This window comes from Odocoileus virginianus, chromosome 23 (genome assembly GCF_023699985.2).
Source record: "Odocoileus virginianus isolate 20LAN1187 ecotype Illinois chromosome 23, Ovbor_1.2, whole genome shotgun sequence".
NCBI lineage: Eukaryota > Metazoa > Chordata > Mammalia > Artiodactyla > Cervidae > Odocoileus > Odocoileus virginianus.
Genome location: NC_069696.1, coordinates 28,644,582 through 28,662,662, shown reverse-complemented (window position 1 = coordinate 28,662,662; position 18,081 = coordinate 28,644,582). Strand labels below are relative to the sequence as shown.

The following is an 18,081-nucleotide window of genomic DNA, read 5'->3' as shown; positions in this document are numbered from 1 at the left end:
CTTTTTATAATAAATTAGGATTTAGTATAATAGAATTTCATTTTTAATACATATAGCCCAATAAGATCCCTTGACAGAATTTATTAATGGAGCAAAACCACCATCACTTCTTATTTAGACCTGTGACCACAGCTCAATAAAGAAATCAGAGCAGTAGATTTCTGCAGAACTTTTTGTTGTTCATTTTGATTTTTTCCTCATTTTAACATCACCTCTAAGAAGTTTGGATGTTGAACATCCAGAACCAAGAATTCAACATTCTCAAAGTCCATTGTACATAAGGGAAAGATGTGTCGGTTTCTGACATTCTGCTTATTTTTAATGGTGCTATCTTTTTTCATACCTTAGTCTTACCTCTTAGAATAATGAGGAAAAATCCTTCTTCTGACATTTTATTCTAACTTCTGTTTTGTGTACTGTACAAGTGCTCATTGTTATTTCCATGTACCTGTTTTTCCTTACAAAATGTTGTTCGTCTTTCAGTGTCTGATTGTAGATAACAATAAAATGTCAAAAATTTTACACAGTAAACCGGAGTCCCTGAAGGAGAAGGCAATACTCACATATAACTGCCACGTTTAGAAATATGTGAAGAGGACCTAGCCATTTGCTCCTCTCCCTGAGTGGACATTTTCTGAGAACTCCTGAACTAAAATGTATTTTAACCATTCACTATAAAATAATGATTCATAAGTCATTTTACTACCTTTGTAACCTGAATATTATATTTCAAGGTGCATCTGTATTTGAATGTCCCACATACAGATTTAAAGATCTCAAACAATAAATGCATCATTTGAGTCCTGAGGGAGATTATATAGCATCTTAGTTACAGTGCTAGGGTCAAAAGTTAGGGCTAATGCTCAAGGTATAAACTAATTTAGTTATATTGTATTTATTAGTTTTTTTTACATATACTGATTCTATTTTAACAATCATCTGTTTGCTAACCATTCTGTTTTTGTCAGTACTGTATTCATTGTTCCAACCTCCCAAGCAACAACTGTGTTTACTTTGACTCCTTCCTCCTTATTTTCAAGTTATTCAGTTTTAGCATTACCTACTTGAATTTGTCTCAACTTCAGTTTGATGGTTTGGGTCTTTTTCTTTTCAACTCCTGTGTGCCTTCTCAGTTGTATATGACTCTTTGCAACACCATGGACTGTAACCTGCCAGGCTCCTCTGTCCATGGGATTTTCCAGGCAAGAATACTGGAGAGGATTGTCATTTTTTCATCCAGGAGATCTTCCCGACACAGTGATCGAACCTGCTTCTCCTGCATTGGTAGGCAGATTCTTTACCACTGAGCCACCTAGGAAGCCCTTAGAATCTAGAATACTTCTTTGTCTGCCAGGTCAAATATAAATAATTTTATTTCACTTTCATGACCATTCACTAAAATAACCCTCCTATGATAGTATAGTCATTTAATATTCTCCATTTCTTTATGTTAAGCCATTATATTCTCTTGTGTGTATGTGTGTGTGTGTGCACGTGTGCATACTATAAAATTTTCTGGATGATGCTTCTGGGAAGTAATGCTTTATTTTTCCTCTTTACCTGTTTTTTTCTAGAGTTATATCAAAAGCTTATCTGTACATAAAGGAATAAATTATTTAACTTAATATATTTTTAATAAGCACTAATAATAAGGTCTGGATAATCAGACCCATTTCCTGACTTCATGGTATAGAAAGAAGATTAAATAAATGATCCCAAAACATTGTGCTAACTGGCATGATAAAGTAGTTTCTATCTTCCTTTGATTTTCAGGATTTTTCTTTTTGAATTTCATGTGCATATATAATTTGCTACTACATAATTTAGTATTTGTCATTGTTATGATTACTCATTGTTTCTTATGTATTTTAAATGGCTCTCATATTTAATTTTCAACTCTGAGGGGAGTAAATCAGCTTGATTTTTTAATACCTTTAGCATCTCTTATAGAACCTGAATCAGTTGAGGAAGGCAGTATAATTTAATGATGACCAACATGAATTTTAAAGTTAGATGATCTTGAGTTTAATAACCCAGTTTACCATCTCCTATTATTACCTTGGGTAAATCCTCATCTGTTTAATAGGAATATAACAGTCTTTGTGCAACTTTTATGGAAATTAAATAAGGTAATATCCATAAAACTTTTGGAACAGTAACTTTTAAGAACTCAAATAATGGTAGCTATATTTTTACTGAAACCTTCTAATGAATTTGAATGGATTTTGTGCATGTGGTCAGAAAAATGCCTAGTAGTTTAGAAATAATACTAAGTCTTCCAAATTATAAGACTAAAATAACAAAAATTTATATATAGCATTACTCATATTAATTGCAAAAAATGTTTGCAGAGAACCTAATGTTTTACAAAAAGAATTCCAGTGTCTCAGTGATTTTGGATGCTACAAGATGGTCCTTATAAATCTGCTAAAGTAGGCTCAAGAAATTTTGATTTATACTATGAATAAATAGTTTGGCTAGTTGGGAAATTTTATGTGTGTGGACTAATTGGTAGCTTACAAATGAGAACTGAAGCTTGTATTTCTTCTGTCTCAAATCACTGCTTAATATCAATTCATGCTAAAGGTCCCTATAATGCTGTTTTTACTATAAGTGGAGTATTCTATTAAAAGTCTTACTTAAATATAGAAAAAAAATATCTCTCTAGCTTTTTAAAAGCAGAAAGATGGGATTAGTATAATGATATAGCATTTGACTGACATTGGGCTATGAAATCAGCCTGATATACTGGGGTTGAGGGGCTCTAGTCAAGGCACAAATAAAACAAAGAGGAGGGAAACTAGAAACAGAGTCAGTATTTCATCTGTTTTTCCTCATACTACCTCTGCTGTTTTGTATTTATAGTGTAAAGAAACCTAAAAATTTGTTTGCAAGAGAATCTAGTGGTGCTAATGTTCTCATAAAGAAAGAAAAAAAAATGATATGTCCATCTCACAAGAAGAAAGAGAAATATGAAAGAAAAGTGGAAATATGGCATAATAAGTAATTGGTGTCATGTATTTATGAAAAATAATTCATTACTCTAATTTTTTTTCAGACTTTGACTTTAAAAAGTTTTATTTCATAATGAGGAGTAATTGAACATTCTTTCTTTGATCATTTTCCGGAGTTCTCAGTTTGTAGAGAACCATTAAACTGTGAAATTTGAAAATTGAGTATATGACAGAGATAAAAGCACACTAATGTCGCATGACATTTTGTGAACTAGTTTTTTTTTTCCTTAAAAAAGTTTGTATTATCTTTAAAAATGGGCCACCTCAAAAATATTTAAATTATTCTTTTAAAAAACAGATTCCATGGATGCAGTTTGATTTCAGCAGAAAGAACTATAGAACTACTTATATATGCATTTTCTTTTTTTGGTGGGTTGAGTATACGAGGGGGATTATCTCCTCTTTTCCACTTTCCTGGTAAAAGGTCTGACTTTTTCTTCATTTGTTTTTATATATTCTGTGCTTTATTCATTGTTGTATCCTCATATGATGGCCTGAATCATGTTTGATTTAGGAAATACTCATATAGCCCTCAACATTTCTCAGTTACCATCTTAGTAGTTTTGTACCTTGTTATATGTATATTAACTCATATAATCCCTTACCTAATATAACTCATTATTTTTAAATTTCTAATCCACTGATGACCCAATGAGGTAGATGATAGTATTATCCCCATTTTACAAACACAGAGATAGATTAAATAATTTGCCAAGGGTCACATAACTAATGAATGTGGAACCATAATTTGAGTCAAATCTATTTGGGTTCACATTCTCTGCACTTAACTGTGAATATTGTTTTGCTGACTCACAGTTAGCCCTCAAAATACTTTTATTACACAAATCAAAGAGAAAGTTGAGTAAGTGAAATATTTCTTATTTTTCAATAATTATTTTATTACTACTAAATTCTGGAAATCTGGTATTACATCATAGCATATATGAATTACTTATTTGTTATCCCATTTTCTAGATGAAGAAACTGAGGTTTGAAAAGTTTAAATAATTTGTCCAAGATTAATAAATGACAGTCTCTTGATTTGAACCTGGTGTACCGACTCTTGGCTCCAGTAGGCTTCACCGTTGCTGCTTTCTGACATCATATTTTATTGGGTGAGGGAGTCACAGTTTATTTCACTTATCACTGAACATATAGTCAGTTTCCAGTTATTAATATAAATGATGCTAGCAAACACTTAGCTTAATATTAATAACTTTACCGGGTATCTATTCTGTGTAAGAAACTGTGCTCATTGCTCTGTGCAATGAAAAGAATTAATTTCCCAAAGAGATCACAGGTTGAGGAATTCCTCAAGTATCATTTCTTTCTTCAGACTCAGAGTGAATTGGTATCTAATCAAGTTTATTAATTGCAGTAGGACTGTTCTAAAGGCTTCTTAGGAAAATGATAGGTGAATTATATGTAATTAGTGACTAGTTTTTCTTTACTTCTTAAGATATTATTATATAATCCACAATGCTAGAGTGAAACGAAAGTGTTTTGATGTGTAGTCTTATTTTTGTTTAGAAACATCTTACTGTTGACCTTTGAGCCCTCAGGGAAGAGATCATCAAATGTCTTAAAAGTGTTTTTGCGAGATGTTTAAACGTGAGTAAGACAGCACACAAATCATCAGTAGGAAGATAATGAGGCTGTCACAGTACAAAATGTTCTTTGTTTTTACAGGTTCTATTAGTTAATATATTAGAATTCTCTAAATGCCACTTTTGCTTATTAAGTGGTTTTGAGAGCACATGAAAACATACATTTTATGCTTGAGTACAGCGTTTCTGAGATTCTTAGTAAATGTGATTCTGGAAAAACAGCCATTAGACTCTTCTGCCCATGTAGCATCCAGATGCAAATGAAGAAATTTTCCAAAACCGTTTTTCCTGTTTCTATAATCTCTTATTAAATCAGAAAATGTGCCTTTAAATTTCTGTTTCACTCACTGGTATTGAATTAGACGGCAAATATGATACTGCTTAAAAAAATCAAAAGAAATATACTTTCATTGTTTTATTTTTGTTTTATAAATGAGATTAAACTATTAACAAATTCAAATCAAATTTTTAGTACATTTCTAAAAATAATCAATTTCCTCAATGAAATAGACATAAATCTGATTCTTTAACCTGTACAATTAGTATGAAATCAGCAAATCCACCTCAGTTTCAGTATGTTTCAGTATTTCAACATGGCTATTAAAAAAACGTCAGCATCATTTTCCTCCAAAATGTATTGGTCATTTTCACCTCTGTTGTTAGTCGTCTGGCTCTTTGCGCCCCAGGGATTGAACCCAGGGGATCTCCCTGACCCAGGGATTGAACTTGGGTCTCCTGTATTGCAGGCAGACTCTTTACCTGTCTGAGCCACCAGAAAGGGTTTGCTCACAAATCTTCCCTGCCCCTCAGGGTCCTCTCCCCTCTGGGATATAGTACCTCTGAGCTCACCTCTCACATCTATTGTTCCGTAACTTTATGATTGCTTTCGTCACCACTGCAGCTTTTAGTCATCTCCCCCTTTCATTCTCTCCCTCCTTTTCTGTTTTATCTCTTACAAATTTTCCTATATCAGTAGTTTTCTAACTTTAAGGTGTACCAGTCTCCCCTGGAAGTCTTGTTAAAATACATTTTGAAGCTTTACCTTTGGAGTTTCGGGTTCGGAAAGTCTGGGGTAAGGCCCGAGAAGAATGTGTTAAGTATTCCCATGTGTGCGTTAATCATTCTAGTGGTGTCCGACTCTTTGCAACCCCATGGACTGTAGCCTGCCAGGCTTCTCCATGAAATTCTCCAAGCAAATACTGGAGTGGGTAGCCATTCCCTTCTCCAGGGAATATTCCTGATGCCGATTGAACCCAGGTCTTCTGCATTGCAGGCAGATTTTGTAATGTCTGAACTACCAGGGAAGCCCAAAGTATTTCCAGGTCATGCTAATGATACTGCTCACTGACCACAGTTTGAAAGTTACATTTGTACACATCACCTGTCATCTTTTGTTGTTGAGTACCATTTGAATGCATCTTAAGAGAGAATTCACTTTTAAATGTTTATTTAGTCTTCTGATCAGTAATTAAGTGTGAGTCGACGGTAATGTTTCATCTTAATGTTGGTAAAAAAGAGTGCAAACTGAGTTAGACTTTTACTTAATGCCAATCTATTGTGCAGAAAAGGAATTTTTAAAAGATTTTATATTTTTAGGCTTGGAAAAAACATCAAATAGCTTTCACTTCTTTTGACATTGTCCTAAATACATTAAAAATACTTGAAATATGGACTGGATTATATATTTTAAAATATAATGGAGCCCTTTTTATAAAATAATTATCTTTTACCTAAACTTGATGAAACCTGTCACTGTTTAGAGTGTTAGATCTATTCTCAGAGTAGTTTGTGTCTCCATTACAGAGTCAAATGAACTTCTGAGGTTTCTACAGTATTCTTTAAAAATTAGACCTTGAGCAGGGATATGGAATATGAAACTTTCCGTAGATCACAGAGAAAAAAATATGCAGTATATATTTGAGTATTGTGGAATTTCTACCCAGTTTTTTTTTATTGTGATGACTGAATGATTATAATCATTCAATTATAAGAGGTTGAAATATGTAAAATGTAATCTTTCCTTAAAATCTGGCTTTGGATTCCTATGACTAGCTTGCAGACGATCTAGACTAGGCTGGTACAGCCACACTTAGCATACGATCCCCTAGGAATCTTTAGAAAAACACATATACATAGCTTGCTGATCCCATCCCTAGACAGATTTATGAACCACTCATCTAATATCTGGAATCTCAATTACTTTACCTTGTTTAAGCACTAAGAATTGTTGATCTTGTGAAACTCAGTAAGTTTTACCAATGTGTTATCAGTGGCTTTTTCCAGTATAGAAAGGTGAACAGTTTTGATGAGTTCCGTCTTTCTAGATGACTGAAAGTGACTCAAGCAAAACTACCTGTGTCAGTTTTTCATTTATTTGAATCACTGGATCCAAGTATGCATTAAACACCTCTTTTTTAGATAAAAGTTTAGAAAGGATTTTAAATCAGACAGCATTGATACCGACAGTAATCAGAAGCATAAAAGACACCCTTCAGAGATCTATCAGTACTGACTTTTCTTTTTCAAGTGTTGGATACTGACCATATCCTGTTCCCAGAATATTGAATTTAATCATGCTAACCAAAGAAAGATTCCTAGTGTTCTCTAGTGAGATTTTTTTAAGTGTTGGTTTTTGCCTCAGTGTATCCTTCCTCATATGTATACATCCTGTTTTCAGAAAAATCCCTATTTGAAATTTAACTGGTATGACTTTTCAAAATGGTGACATTCAGTTATACAAGTTAACAATTTGTTCTGCCTTCCGTTTCAAATTTATGTGTACATTATCACAGGGTAATTTCTGAGTAAGAAGTCAATGCCCTAAATAAATGTACTCTCTTCTTCAATGTGTTTATTACTCTTTATATTAAAATACTGATCTCTCTCTAAAGGTTTATCTCAGAATAGTAAAACTTCAAGTTATTGAAACAGATGTCTTTATGTTTATCTGAGTAAAACATCAATGAAATCTAGTTTGAGACTCTTTTTACATATAGTAACTGGTCAGTTTTAAATCATCTAATTGTATATATTGATGAGTTTATAGTACTTTATTGGTAGGTACACATTTAGGTCAGAACTTCTTAACCTAGATCCCATGGTTTGTAAGAGTACCTAAGGGATTTCACGGAGGAAGTGCATAGTCGGAACTATGAGCGTAGAAAATTAACTCTCTAAAACTATATGTAAAATTATGTGTGCAGTATCAAGAGTCTTTTCCTGCCTGTATGCACATGTATATGTTTTGGAGGATATTTCTAGGTACCATCAAGAGATTTATAATCCAAAAGAAGCAAGCATGCAGAGGTTTCATGCAGAAATATAGTGAAAAGTTTGAGGTTTCATGGAGAAATATAATGAAACGTTATCTTAACCAAAAAAGCTTTACAAATACTTTTTACACAATAATGATTTATTTTTTTCTATTACTAAGTGAAATTTGGCGTCTTCTAATTTGACAGAATAAATTACAGGTAGAGCAATTTAGCTTCAAAATAAATATTTGTAGTAACATTTTTAATACAGTTTTTAAATTTAAGAGATAACTAAATAACATAGGTTTTAAAAATTGAGATATAGTTGACTGGTAACACGTTAGTTTCAGAGGTACGACATAGTGATTTGCTGTATGTATTACCAAATGATCACCCCAGTAAGGTCTACTCTCTTAGCCATTTTCAAGTATTACTGTGCAGTCACTAAGTCATCTCCCCCTTTGTGACCTCATGAGCTGCAGTACACCAGGCTTCCCTGTCCTCCACTATCTCCCAGAGTTTGCTCAAACTCATGACCATTGAGTCAGCGATGCCATCCAACCATCTCATCCTCTATCTCCCCCTTCTCTTTTTGCCATACTCTTTCCCTGCATCAGGGTCTTTTTCAGCGAGTTGATGCTTAGCATCAGGTGGCCAAAGTTTTGAAGCTTCAGCTTCAGCATCAGTCCTCCCAATGAATATTCAGGACTGATTTCCTTTGGGATGGACTGGTTGGATCTCCTTGCAGTCCAAGGGACTCTCAGGAGTCTTCTCCAACACCACAGTTCAGAAGCATCAGTTCATTGGTGCTCAGATTTCTTTATGGTCCAACTCTCACACCCATATATGACTACTGGAAAAACCATAGCCTTGACTAGGCAGACCTTTGTCAGCAAAGTGATGTCTCTGCTTTGTAATATGCTGTCTAGGTTGATCATAAGTTTTCTTCCAAGGAGAAAGCATCTTTTAATTTCATGGCTGAAATCACCATCTGCAGTGATTTTGAAGCCCAAGAAAATAAAGTCTGTCACTATTTCCATTGTTTCCCCATCTATTTGCCATGAAGTGATGGGACAGGATACAATGATCTTCATTTTCTAAATGTTGAGTTTTAAGCCAGTTTTTTCACTCTCCTCTTTCACTTTCATCAAGAGGCTCTTTAGTTCCTCTTTGCTTTCTGCTCTCAGAATGGTGTCATCTGTGTATCTGAGGTTATTGATATTTCTCCCAGCATTCTTGATTCCAGCTTGTGTTTCATCCAGCCCAGCATTTCACACAATGTTCCTCTTCACTTTCTGCAATTAAAGTATTATCATCTGCATATCTGAGGTTGTTAATATTTCTCAAGGCAATCTTAAATCCAGCTTGTGAGTCTTCCAGGCTGGCATTTTGAATGATGTAGTCTATATATGTTAAATAAGTAATGTGTCAATATACAGCCTTAACGTATTCCTTTCCCAATTTTGAACTAGTCTGTTGTTCCAAGTCCAGTTCTAACTCTTTCTTCTTGACCTGCATACAGGTTTCTCAAGAGGCAGGTCAGGTGGTCTGGTATTCCCACCTCTAATAATTTTTCACAATTTGTTGTGATCCACAGTCAAAGCTTTCATGTAGTCAATGAAGCAGAAGTAAATATTTCTCTGGAATTCCCTTGCTTTTTCTGTGATCCAGCAAATGCTGGCAGTTTGATCTCTGGTTCCTTTGCTTTTTCTAAATCCAGCTTATACATCTGGAAGTCCTTGGCTATTGTATAGAATATAATATTATTAACCATGCTGCACATTACTTCTCAGTATTTATTTTATAACTAGAACTATGTGCCTTTTGGACACTCTCATCCATTTCAACCAAAAAATACAGTTTTAAAGGTATTTTTCAAAGTGTTGTTTTGCTGTTTCCTGGTGATATCTATAAGAATAGTTCATTGGTAGAAGAAGAACATGATTATGTCAAAATTTGTTTACAAAGAGTTTTCTCTCTAGATCTGTAGTTCATTTTATGTTATGTCTATGCAATGCCAAAATTAATGAACTTGTGTTAATGACAATTTAATTAAAGTTAGTCCAAATCTTCTGTACTGTTTATTCTAAGTTCAAAACTTCATTGAACTAGACAGAATGGTAGAGGTAGCCACATATTTCATAATGATAGATAAAGAAGCATAAACTACTAAGCATCATTATTTTGATTAGCCATTTGAGGTCAAATTTATGTGTTTGCTTTATATAGCTATTTAAATTTTCAGGTTTAGCTTTTTTGGAGTATGACATAAACCTTATATTTGGGTGGGTCGAGCTTTATAAGTCTGTAAGTAGTTGTATTCATTTCAAGATATGTATATAATTTCTTTAAGAGTTGACTGTACTGGGATGAAAGCTTCTCTTCATAATTATTAAGAAGTGTATCTCATGCAAGCATATCATTGATAGATATAGACATAGTTAAAAGCTTGTGGCCTTTTTCTTTTTTTGCTTGTATGTTTTTAAGAGTGGGGTAGTATTAGTATGCAGAAGGCAATGGCACCCCACTCCAATACTCTTGCCTGGAAAATCCCATGGACGGAGGAGCCTGGTGGGCTGCAGTCCATGGGGTCGCGAAGAGTCAGACATGACTGAGCGACTTCACGTTCACTTTTCACTTTTCACTTTTATGCATTGGGGAAGGAAATGGCAACCCACTCCAGTGTTCTTGCCTGGAGAATCCCAGGAATAGGGTCGCACAGAGTCGGACACAACTGAAGTGACTTAATAGCAGCAGTAGCAGTATTAGCATGGTCATTGAAAATCAGGGCTCTGAAAGCCAAGAAGATCAAGCTGATTATACTTTATATTTTAATAGTCCTATGACCTCAGTCATTTACTTCAGTCTCTGTGCCTCAATTTCTCTAGCTCTGAAGTACAAACTATAGTTAGACTTGCCATGAGAATTAACTGAGTTAATGCATATGCATCATTTTAAACTGTGCTGGACACAAAGTAAATATTGTGTAAATGTTGGCTGTCATTCTTAGTGATTATAATATCATAGACTGACTACTAAATGTAATGTTTTTTACTATCCTGTACAGATTTAACTTCAATTTATAGGGCTAAAAAATAAGGAAGAGTTGACTCATTGGAAAAGACCCTGATGCTGGGAGGGATTGGGGGCAGGAGGAGAAGGGGACGACAGAGGATGAGATGGCTGAATGGCATCACCGACTCGATGGACATGAGTTTGAGTAAACTCCAGGAGTTCGTGATGGACAGGGAGGCCTGGCATGCTGCGATTCATGGGGTCACAAAGAGTCGGACACAACTGAGCGACTGAACTGAACTGAACTGAAAAAATAAGTATGATGATGTGTTTTTTGAGGTCAGAGTAAAGAATGAAATACCATTAAGTTAATAAAAGGAAGATACGCATCTGTTTGGGCTTCCCTGGTGGCTCAGTGGTAGAGAATCCACCTGCCAATGCAAAAGATTTGGGTTCGATGCCTGTGTCATGAAAACCCCCTGGAGAAGGAAATGGCAACTCATTCCAGTATTCTTGCCTGGAAATTCCATGAACAGAGGAGCCTGGTCGGCTACAGTCTATGGTGTTGCAAAGAGTTTAGCAACTGAACAATAACGACATACCTGGTTGAGTTGCCTATTATCTTTTTTTTTCCAAATGAGTTAATTCTTCTTAATCACCAAACTACCTAAAGTAAAATTTGAATACTAAGATTGAAATATACTTTTCTTAAAAGGGTGTTCATAGCAAAAGACTATCTATGGAATTAATAAGAATGTATTTTTGAAAAGATTTTGATGAGAGTATACACATGGATACATTAGGTACACTATCTCATGGTTGCAAGGGTAACAGAAGGCAAGATTAAGTAAAGCTTGTTCAAGAATAACAAAGATTCTTAACCTCATTCTAAAAGTTTAGAACACTATTTTATCATTAGAATTTGGAAGTTACACATCACAGTTCTGAGAGCTCCTGCAAAATACTGAAGCTTTGTGCACAAAATTTAATTAAGTATATATTGCTGGCTTGGACCACTGATGGCATTTGTTAGCAGACTCTTTGGATGTTCAACTCCCAGGAAAGTGAAGGGAAATGTGCAGTCATTACTTTAGGCATGGTAAATGCAGTCCCAGGGTAGAAACTGGAAACCATAGGACTTCCTTGACTGAAAACTGTGCCAATACTCCATACTCAGGCCATTCACCATGCAAACGAACAGTGGAGCCCCACACTGAAACATCTGTTAACTACATGAAGCTGTTAAAGGGATTAACAGTGCCAGAGGCTGAAATGTAATCAGACAGGTGAAATAGCAATAAGATAAATATTCCTGCATGAAATAGCAATAATGCTAAATAATTAATTTATTTTTATATTGCTGTGGTAACTGAGGTTAGAATTCTTATGAAATACATTAAACTCTTTACAATAGATCCTTCCTCTTTGCAAAGTATAGAGAATTAGAGACATGCAAAATGGGATATGATTTTATTTTACTTTAGTTTGAAAATTTTTCTCATATTTTAATTGACTTCATTGCATACAGTTTGGGTGCCATTCTCTGTACTGATGATGCTGCAGAAAGATGTGTATAGTTTTCAATTATGGAATGTGAAGCTCAAATGACAAATTCTTGTTTGTAAAGTTTATCATCATATAATGTAAAAGCAGAGTATAAAATATGCATGTTTGAAGTGAAGCTAAATTTGGGGTGTTTCTGCTTTTGACCCTGGAAATAAGTGAGAAGAAAGATTGTGGAAAATGAATACAGCAGTTTTGCTATATTCCAATTTGCACGTTAAACTGAGCTGATGTTTATTATGGGTCATTAATAAAACCATTCCTTAGTTTACTGAATGAATATGTGTTTTCCCTTTTCAGAGATATCTATATATGTATGTTTAAGTATTTATGTTTATTTGTGTGTCATTTTTAAGTAAATAATTACAAAAGTGTACCTTCACTTAGCCTGCAGGTTCTTGTAATTATTATACTATGTGTATTGATTTCCAAATTCAAGTATATTATAAGCTAAGATTCATCTCTCAATGTATTTTTATAGAATATTTAATTAAGGAATAGTCATTGTAAGGGACATGTTCTGTTTGTAGGACATGGAAAGCATTTGGGGTTTAGGTTTACAATCATAATTTTGAAAATTCTTTTAACACACATTTTTTACTTATGCTTCTTCCACATTGCCTTGATGTCACCCAACAAACTGATGTTTGTACCATAGCTCATGTCCTTGTACTCACCAATGCGTGCATGCTTAGTTGCTAATTCGTGTCCAACTCTTTGCGACGCCATGGACTATAGCCCGCCAGGCTCCTCTGTCCATGGGATTCTCCAGGTTAGGATATTGAAGTGGGTTGCCATTTTCTTCTCCAGGGGTTTTTCCCAACTCAGGGATCGAACCCGCATCTCCTGTATCTCTTGTATTGGCAGGTGGGTTCTCTACCACTGAGCCGTGTGGGAAGCCCATACTCACTAGTATCCTTTGACAAAAATTGTTATGAACAGATTACATTTGTGCTGACATCTCTATTTTTAATACATTAAAAAAACCTGAGAGTATTATTGAGTACTTTTAATATGTTTTAATCTAGTCAAAAATAGTAGCATTCGTTTTTAAAGATTAAACATGAAATCCATGTGATTTGTCATTTTTCTGAGGTCCACAGATCCTTATTAACATGTTTTAAAATAAAGGACAAGCATGTAAACATGGGTATAAGCTATTTTCCTGAAAAATATGCACACAATCTCATATATTTTAATGGAAAATTTTAGTGGTGTAGAATTAGAAAATAAGTCTAGAGAGAGACTAACTTACTCAAAGATGTTAGGATGCAACTTATTTTTAAGAAAAGTTCTCTTTTATGGGAAGTCGAAAGATTATGGGCTTCCCTAGCAGCTCAGCTGGTAAAGAATCTGCCTGCAGTACTGGAGATGCTGGTTCAATTCCTGTGTCAGGAAAATCCCCTGGAGAAGGGATTGGCTACCCATTCCAGTATTCTTGGGCTTTCCTGGTGGCTGGATGCTAAAGAATCTACCTACAGTGTAGGAAACCTGGGTTCGATCCCTGGGTTGGGAAGATCCCTTGGAAGAGGGCATGGCAACCCACTCCAGTGGTTTCTTGCTTGGAGAGTCCCCATGGACAGAGGAGCCTGGCAGGCTGCAGTCCATGGGGTCACAAAGAGTTGGACTCAACTGAGCGGCAGCACAGAAGATTATGAAAGTAAGAGATTTTACAAAGAAAACCTTTAAGAGAATAATTTTTTCTTTGTCATTTCAATATTATTTCTCTTGAAAATGTTTGAAAAAATTAATATAATGCTGCTTATATAAAATATAAGGGCTTCCACGCAGGCTTGGTGATAAGGAATCTGCCTGCCAATGCAGGAGATGCAGGTTTGATCCTTAGGTCCGAAAGATCCCCAGGAGAGGGAAATGGCAAGCCTCTCTAGTATTTTTGCCTGGGAAATCACATGGACAGAGGAGCCTGGCGGACTAGAGTCCACAGAATCACAAAAGACTCAGACATGACTTAGTGACTAGACAACAACAACATACAAAATATACCCCCCGAGTTACATAGATTGCCAAAGTTCTACTAGAAATTATGGGGGAAAGAATGTCTAAAGGAACACCAAAATTATGTTTACTTTTTGGAATTCTTGAATAGATTCTTTTCACACACATAACACAATCATGAAGAGGCAAAGTCTGCAAGAAACTATATTTTGTAGGACAGATGAGGCTTAATGTGCAAAACAGCAAAGAGTATCATCAGAACCAGTGCTTTAGATAAGGCATGGAATTGGAAAGATCTTCTGCCGAAGCAGAAATGAAATTGCAGTATTCCTCTCTGATGTCAGAATCTCCTGTGTGTCTGATGCCTTCTTGAAAGCATGAGAGGGAGGTGGAGAACCAAATGAGGACCCTGCTTTATTTAGGAGTACCATCAAGAAGAGGTGACTGCTTACAGTTAAAAAGAAAATTGATATATGGAATGTTATTTGTTTAAACATTATAATATCATGAGAAGGTGTATTACAGGTGACCACTGCATTGGATGTTCATAGGAAAATCTAAGACTTTCAAACAAAAGCAAAATATATATATATATATACATATATATGTTTATATATATAAAGCAAAAATTTATATATATATATATATGTATAAAATCAATATAGGCTTTGTAGAAGATTTCATTGCTATTTGAACTCAGTCTTGGGGAGAGAATCTTCTTATTTTTCCCTCTCCTATGAATCAGTCTTTGTCTCACTCTGGTATGAGGCTGTGATATTGATGTATTCTTTCTGAAATTTCTTTATTCCTTTTGCTCCTACACACTAGAATTTCACTTTTTAATGTTTCAACTGAATAAGCCATGGTGAAAGTTGCTCAGTGGTGTCCAACTCTTCATGACTATGTAGTCCATGGAATTCTCCAGGCCAGAACACTGGAGAGGATAGCCTTTCCCTCCTCCAGGGGATCTTTCCAACCCAGGGATTGAACCCAGGTCTCCCACATTGCAGGCGGATTCTTTACCAACTGAGTCACGAGGAAACCCAAGGATACTGGAGTGGGTAGCCTATCCCTTCTCCAGAGGATCGTCCCGACCTAGGAATCGAACTGGGGTCTCCTGTATTGCAGGAGAATTTTTTACCAACTGAGCTATCAGAGAAGTCCTGAATAAGCCATGTAACCAATTAAAATCAAAACGCTCACTGAATTTTAAGCAAATGTATGCATGTGTATATATATATATATATATATATATATTTTTTTTTTTTCCTTTGCTTTCTCTTTCAGGAAGTTGATGGCAATAAAGTTATGTCTTCATTTGCCCCACACAACTCATCTACCTCACCTCAGAAGGCAGAAGAAGGTGGGCGGCAGAGTGGCGAGTCCTTGTCTAGTGCAACCCTGGGAACTCCTGAAAGACGCAAAGGCAGCTTAGCTGATGTTGTTGACACCTTGAAACAGAGGAAAATGGAAGAGCTCATCAAAAATGAGCCAGAAGGTAAAGGATTGCAGCCAAAACAGATTTGTTGCCACTCTCCTAATCTTAGTGGTTTGGTTTTAGTTTCCAGTTCCTTTCTCTGACACACTCTCAATGTTAGGCTAGAAGAGAGAAATGTAACGCTATGAAGATGAATATTCTTTTTTTTTTAGAAATTTAAGTGCGTTTATCCCAATTTTATAAATCATTAACTCTTGTGTGATGTCTTCCTTTTTTTTCACACATGAGTAAATTATGGTTGAGTACAACTTAAAGATTCAGGAATAGAATGTGGCAGTGGAACCCAGGATAGTCATCGCCTACCTGCCAGATATCTGCAGTCTAGTTTCTGCATCTCCAACCTCCCCCCTGCCCAAGCCTGCCCCACCCCCCCTCCCCCCTCCTCTACCACCCCTGCCCAAGGCCATTTTACAACTTTGTTACATTTTATATCCTTTATACATTAACACCTCTTAGGCTACATAGACAGGTCGATTTTTTTGTATAATCCAAAATTGGTGTGGTTGGACATAGTGTGTATTTGAAAAGTAGTGATTCTCTAACTCTCTTAACTGTGTTGAAGTTTCCATGTTTTAACTTCCAAGATGCCTTTCTTTTAAGATTTCATGCACTAAATCTCTTGAATAGTTACAGATAGTATCTTACAGGTGATATGCTCATGGACTAATCTTAACGTTAAAGCAAACAAACTAATAAAACAATTGATGCTTAACTGACAGCCATCTTTTCTGCTATAGATATTCACTAACTTCTGTTTGAATCTGTGTCCATCCTAAGTGTGGATGCCATGCTGCACACAAGAGCATGCCTCCTGTGTCAGAGTCAGATGGAAAATTAAAACAAACAGACATAAAACAGTGATATAAAAAGACATACTTCACACCAAAAATATACTGCATTTATACTATTTAACACTGAGTTGGGCTCATTTCTAGTCTGTTGTTAGGACACTGGTAAATTATATCTGGCACAAAATGTATGTTAACCGGTATTGGGAGTCATGTGGTAAATAAATATTTCTGGGTCTCTACCAGATGCATAGCTGGTACATGGATTTTAGTTAAAATTTATGTAATTCACATGATCTTACAGTTGGAAGGAATTTTAGAGATAATCTAGTCAGCCAAAGACTTTTTGGCTCTAATCTGCATGGAGCTAAAAACGGGGCTTTGAGGAAGACCCAGACAACCTTTTTTCTTTTAATGTGCTGAAGTTTTTTCCAATATTGAAAATAATATTTTCTTACTATAAAATTGTTTTACAAACAGTAAAATTAAAAGGAAGAAAATAAAATGACCCCAAATCATAGCTTTCTGATATAACATCTTTATGATGTTTTTTTTGTCTTTATTTTTATGTATGTTGTTCATTTTGCATGATTAACTTTATGCATTCAAAATTATTTCGCATCTTCTATGTTGAGATACAGTATGATTAACTGAAGTCCAGAGTTCATTCAAATTTCTTTAGTTGTCACTGTGTGCTTTTCTGTTCTAGGATGTTACCAAATAACAGATTACATTTAGCTATTTAGTTAAGTCTCCTTGGGTTCCTTTTAGCTGCAAGTTTCTCAGCCTGTTCTTGTTTTTGATGACCTTGAAAATTTTGAGGAATGCTATTCAGACAGATTGTAGAATTGTTAGAATTGTTAGAATTTCTCTAGTGATTTTCTCTGAATGAAACTGGGATTGTGGGTTTGGGTTGAAAGACCACAGAAACCAAGTACTGTTTGTGTCACATCATATCAAGAGTACATCCATACTGTGTGACTTACAAATGCTGATGTTGACCTTGACCACCTGGCTGATGTAGGGCTTGTCAGGTTTCTCCTCTGTAAAATCTCCCCGCCTCCTTTCTGTACCATACTCTTTAGAAGGAAGATGCTGTGTACAATCCGTATTTACAAAGTAGGGAGCCTTGATCCCCACCCTTTACAGTGGATCATCTAGAAATTTATTTGGAATTATTCTTTATGAGCGATTTATCTCTTCTCTGCCATTTATTACTTTATTTAGTATCTTATATCAGTATTGACTCATGGAATTTTGTTAGGTTATTCCAGTTTTGTTCATGGCAGGGGTAGGGGGTTCTTTCATGTCACTTTGACATACCACTGTGATTTTGCCTTTTTTTTTTTTTTTGAGCATTTTTTACTTTTTGGCACTGTAAGATCC

General features: G+C 35.3%; 1 protein-coding gene across 13 annotated transcripts in view; it reads left to right on the top strand.

Annotated features, from left to right (window-relative positions):
* SOX5 (SRY-box transcription factor 5) overlaps positions 1–18,081 on the top strand; it is a 1,090,001-nt gene that overhangs the window by 750,342 nt on the left and 321,578 nt on the right. For all 13 annotated transcript variants that reach the window (XM_070453774.1, XM_070453776.1, XM_070453775.1 and 10 more), the window contains one exon: positions 15,697–15,907. In XM_070453774.1, the coding sequence (XP_070309875.1) occupies positions 15,697–15,907 (211 nt within the window). The remainder of the gene's footprint in view (positions 1–15,696; positions 15,908–18,081) is intronic.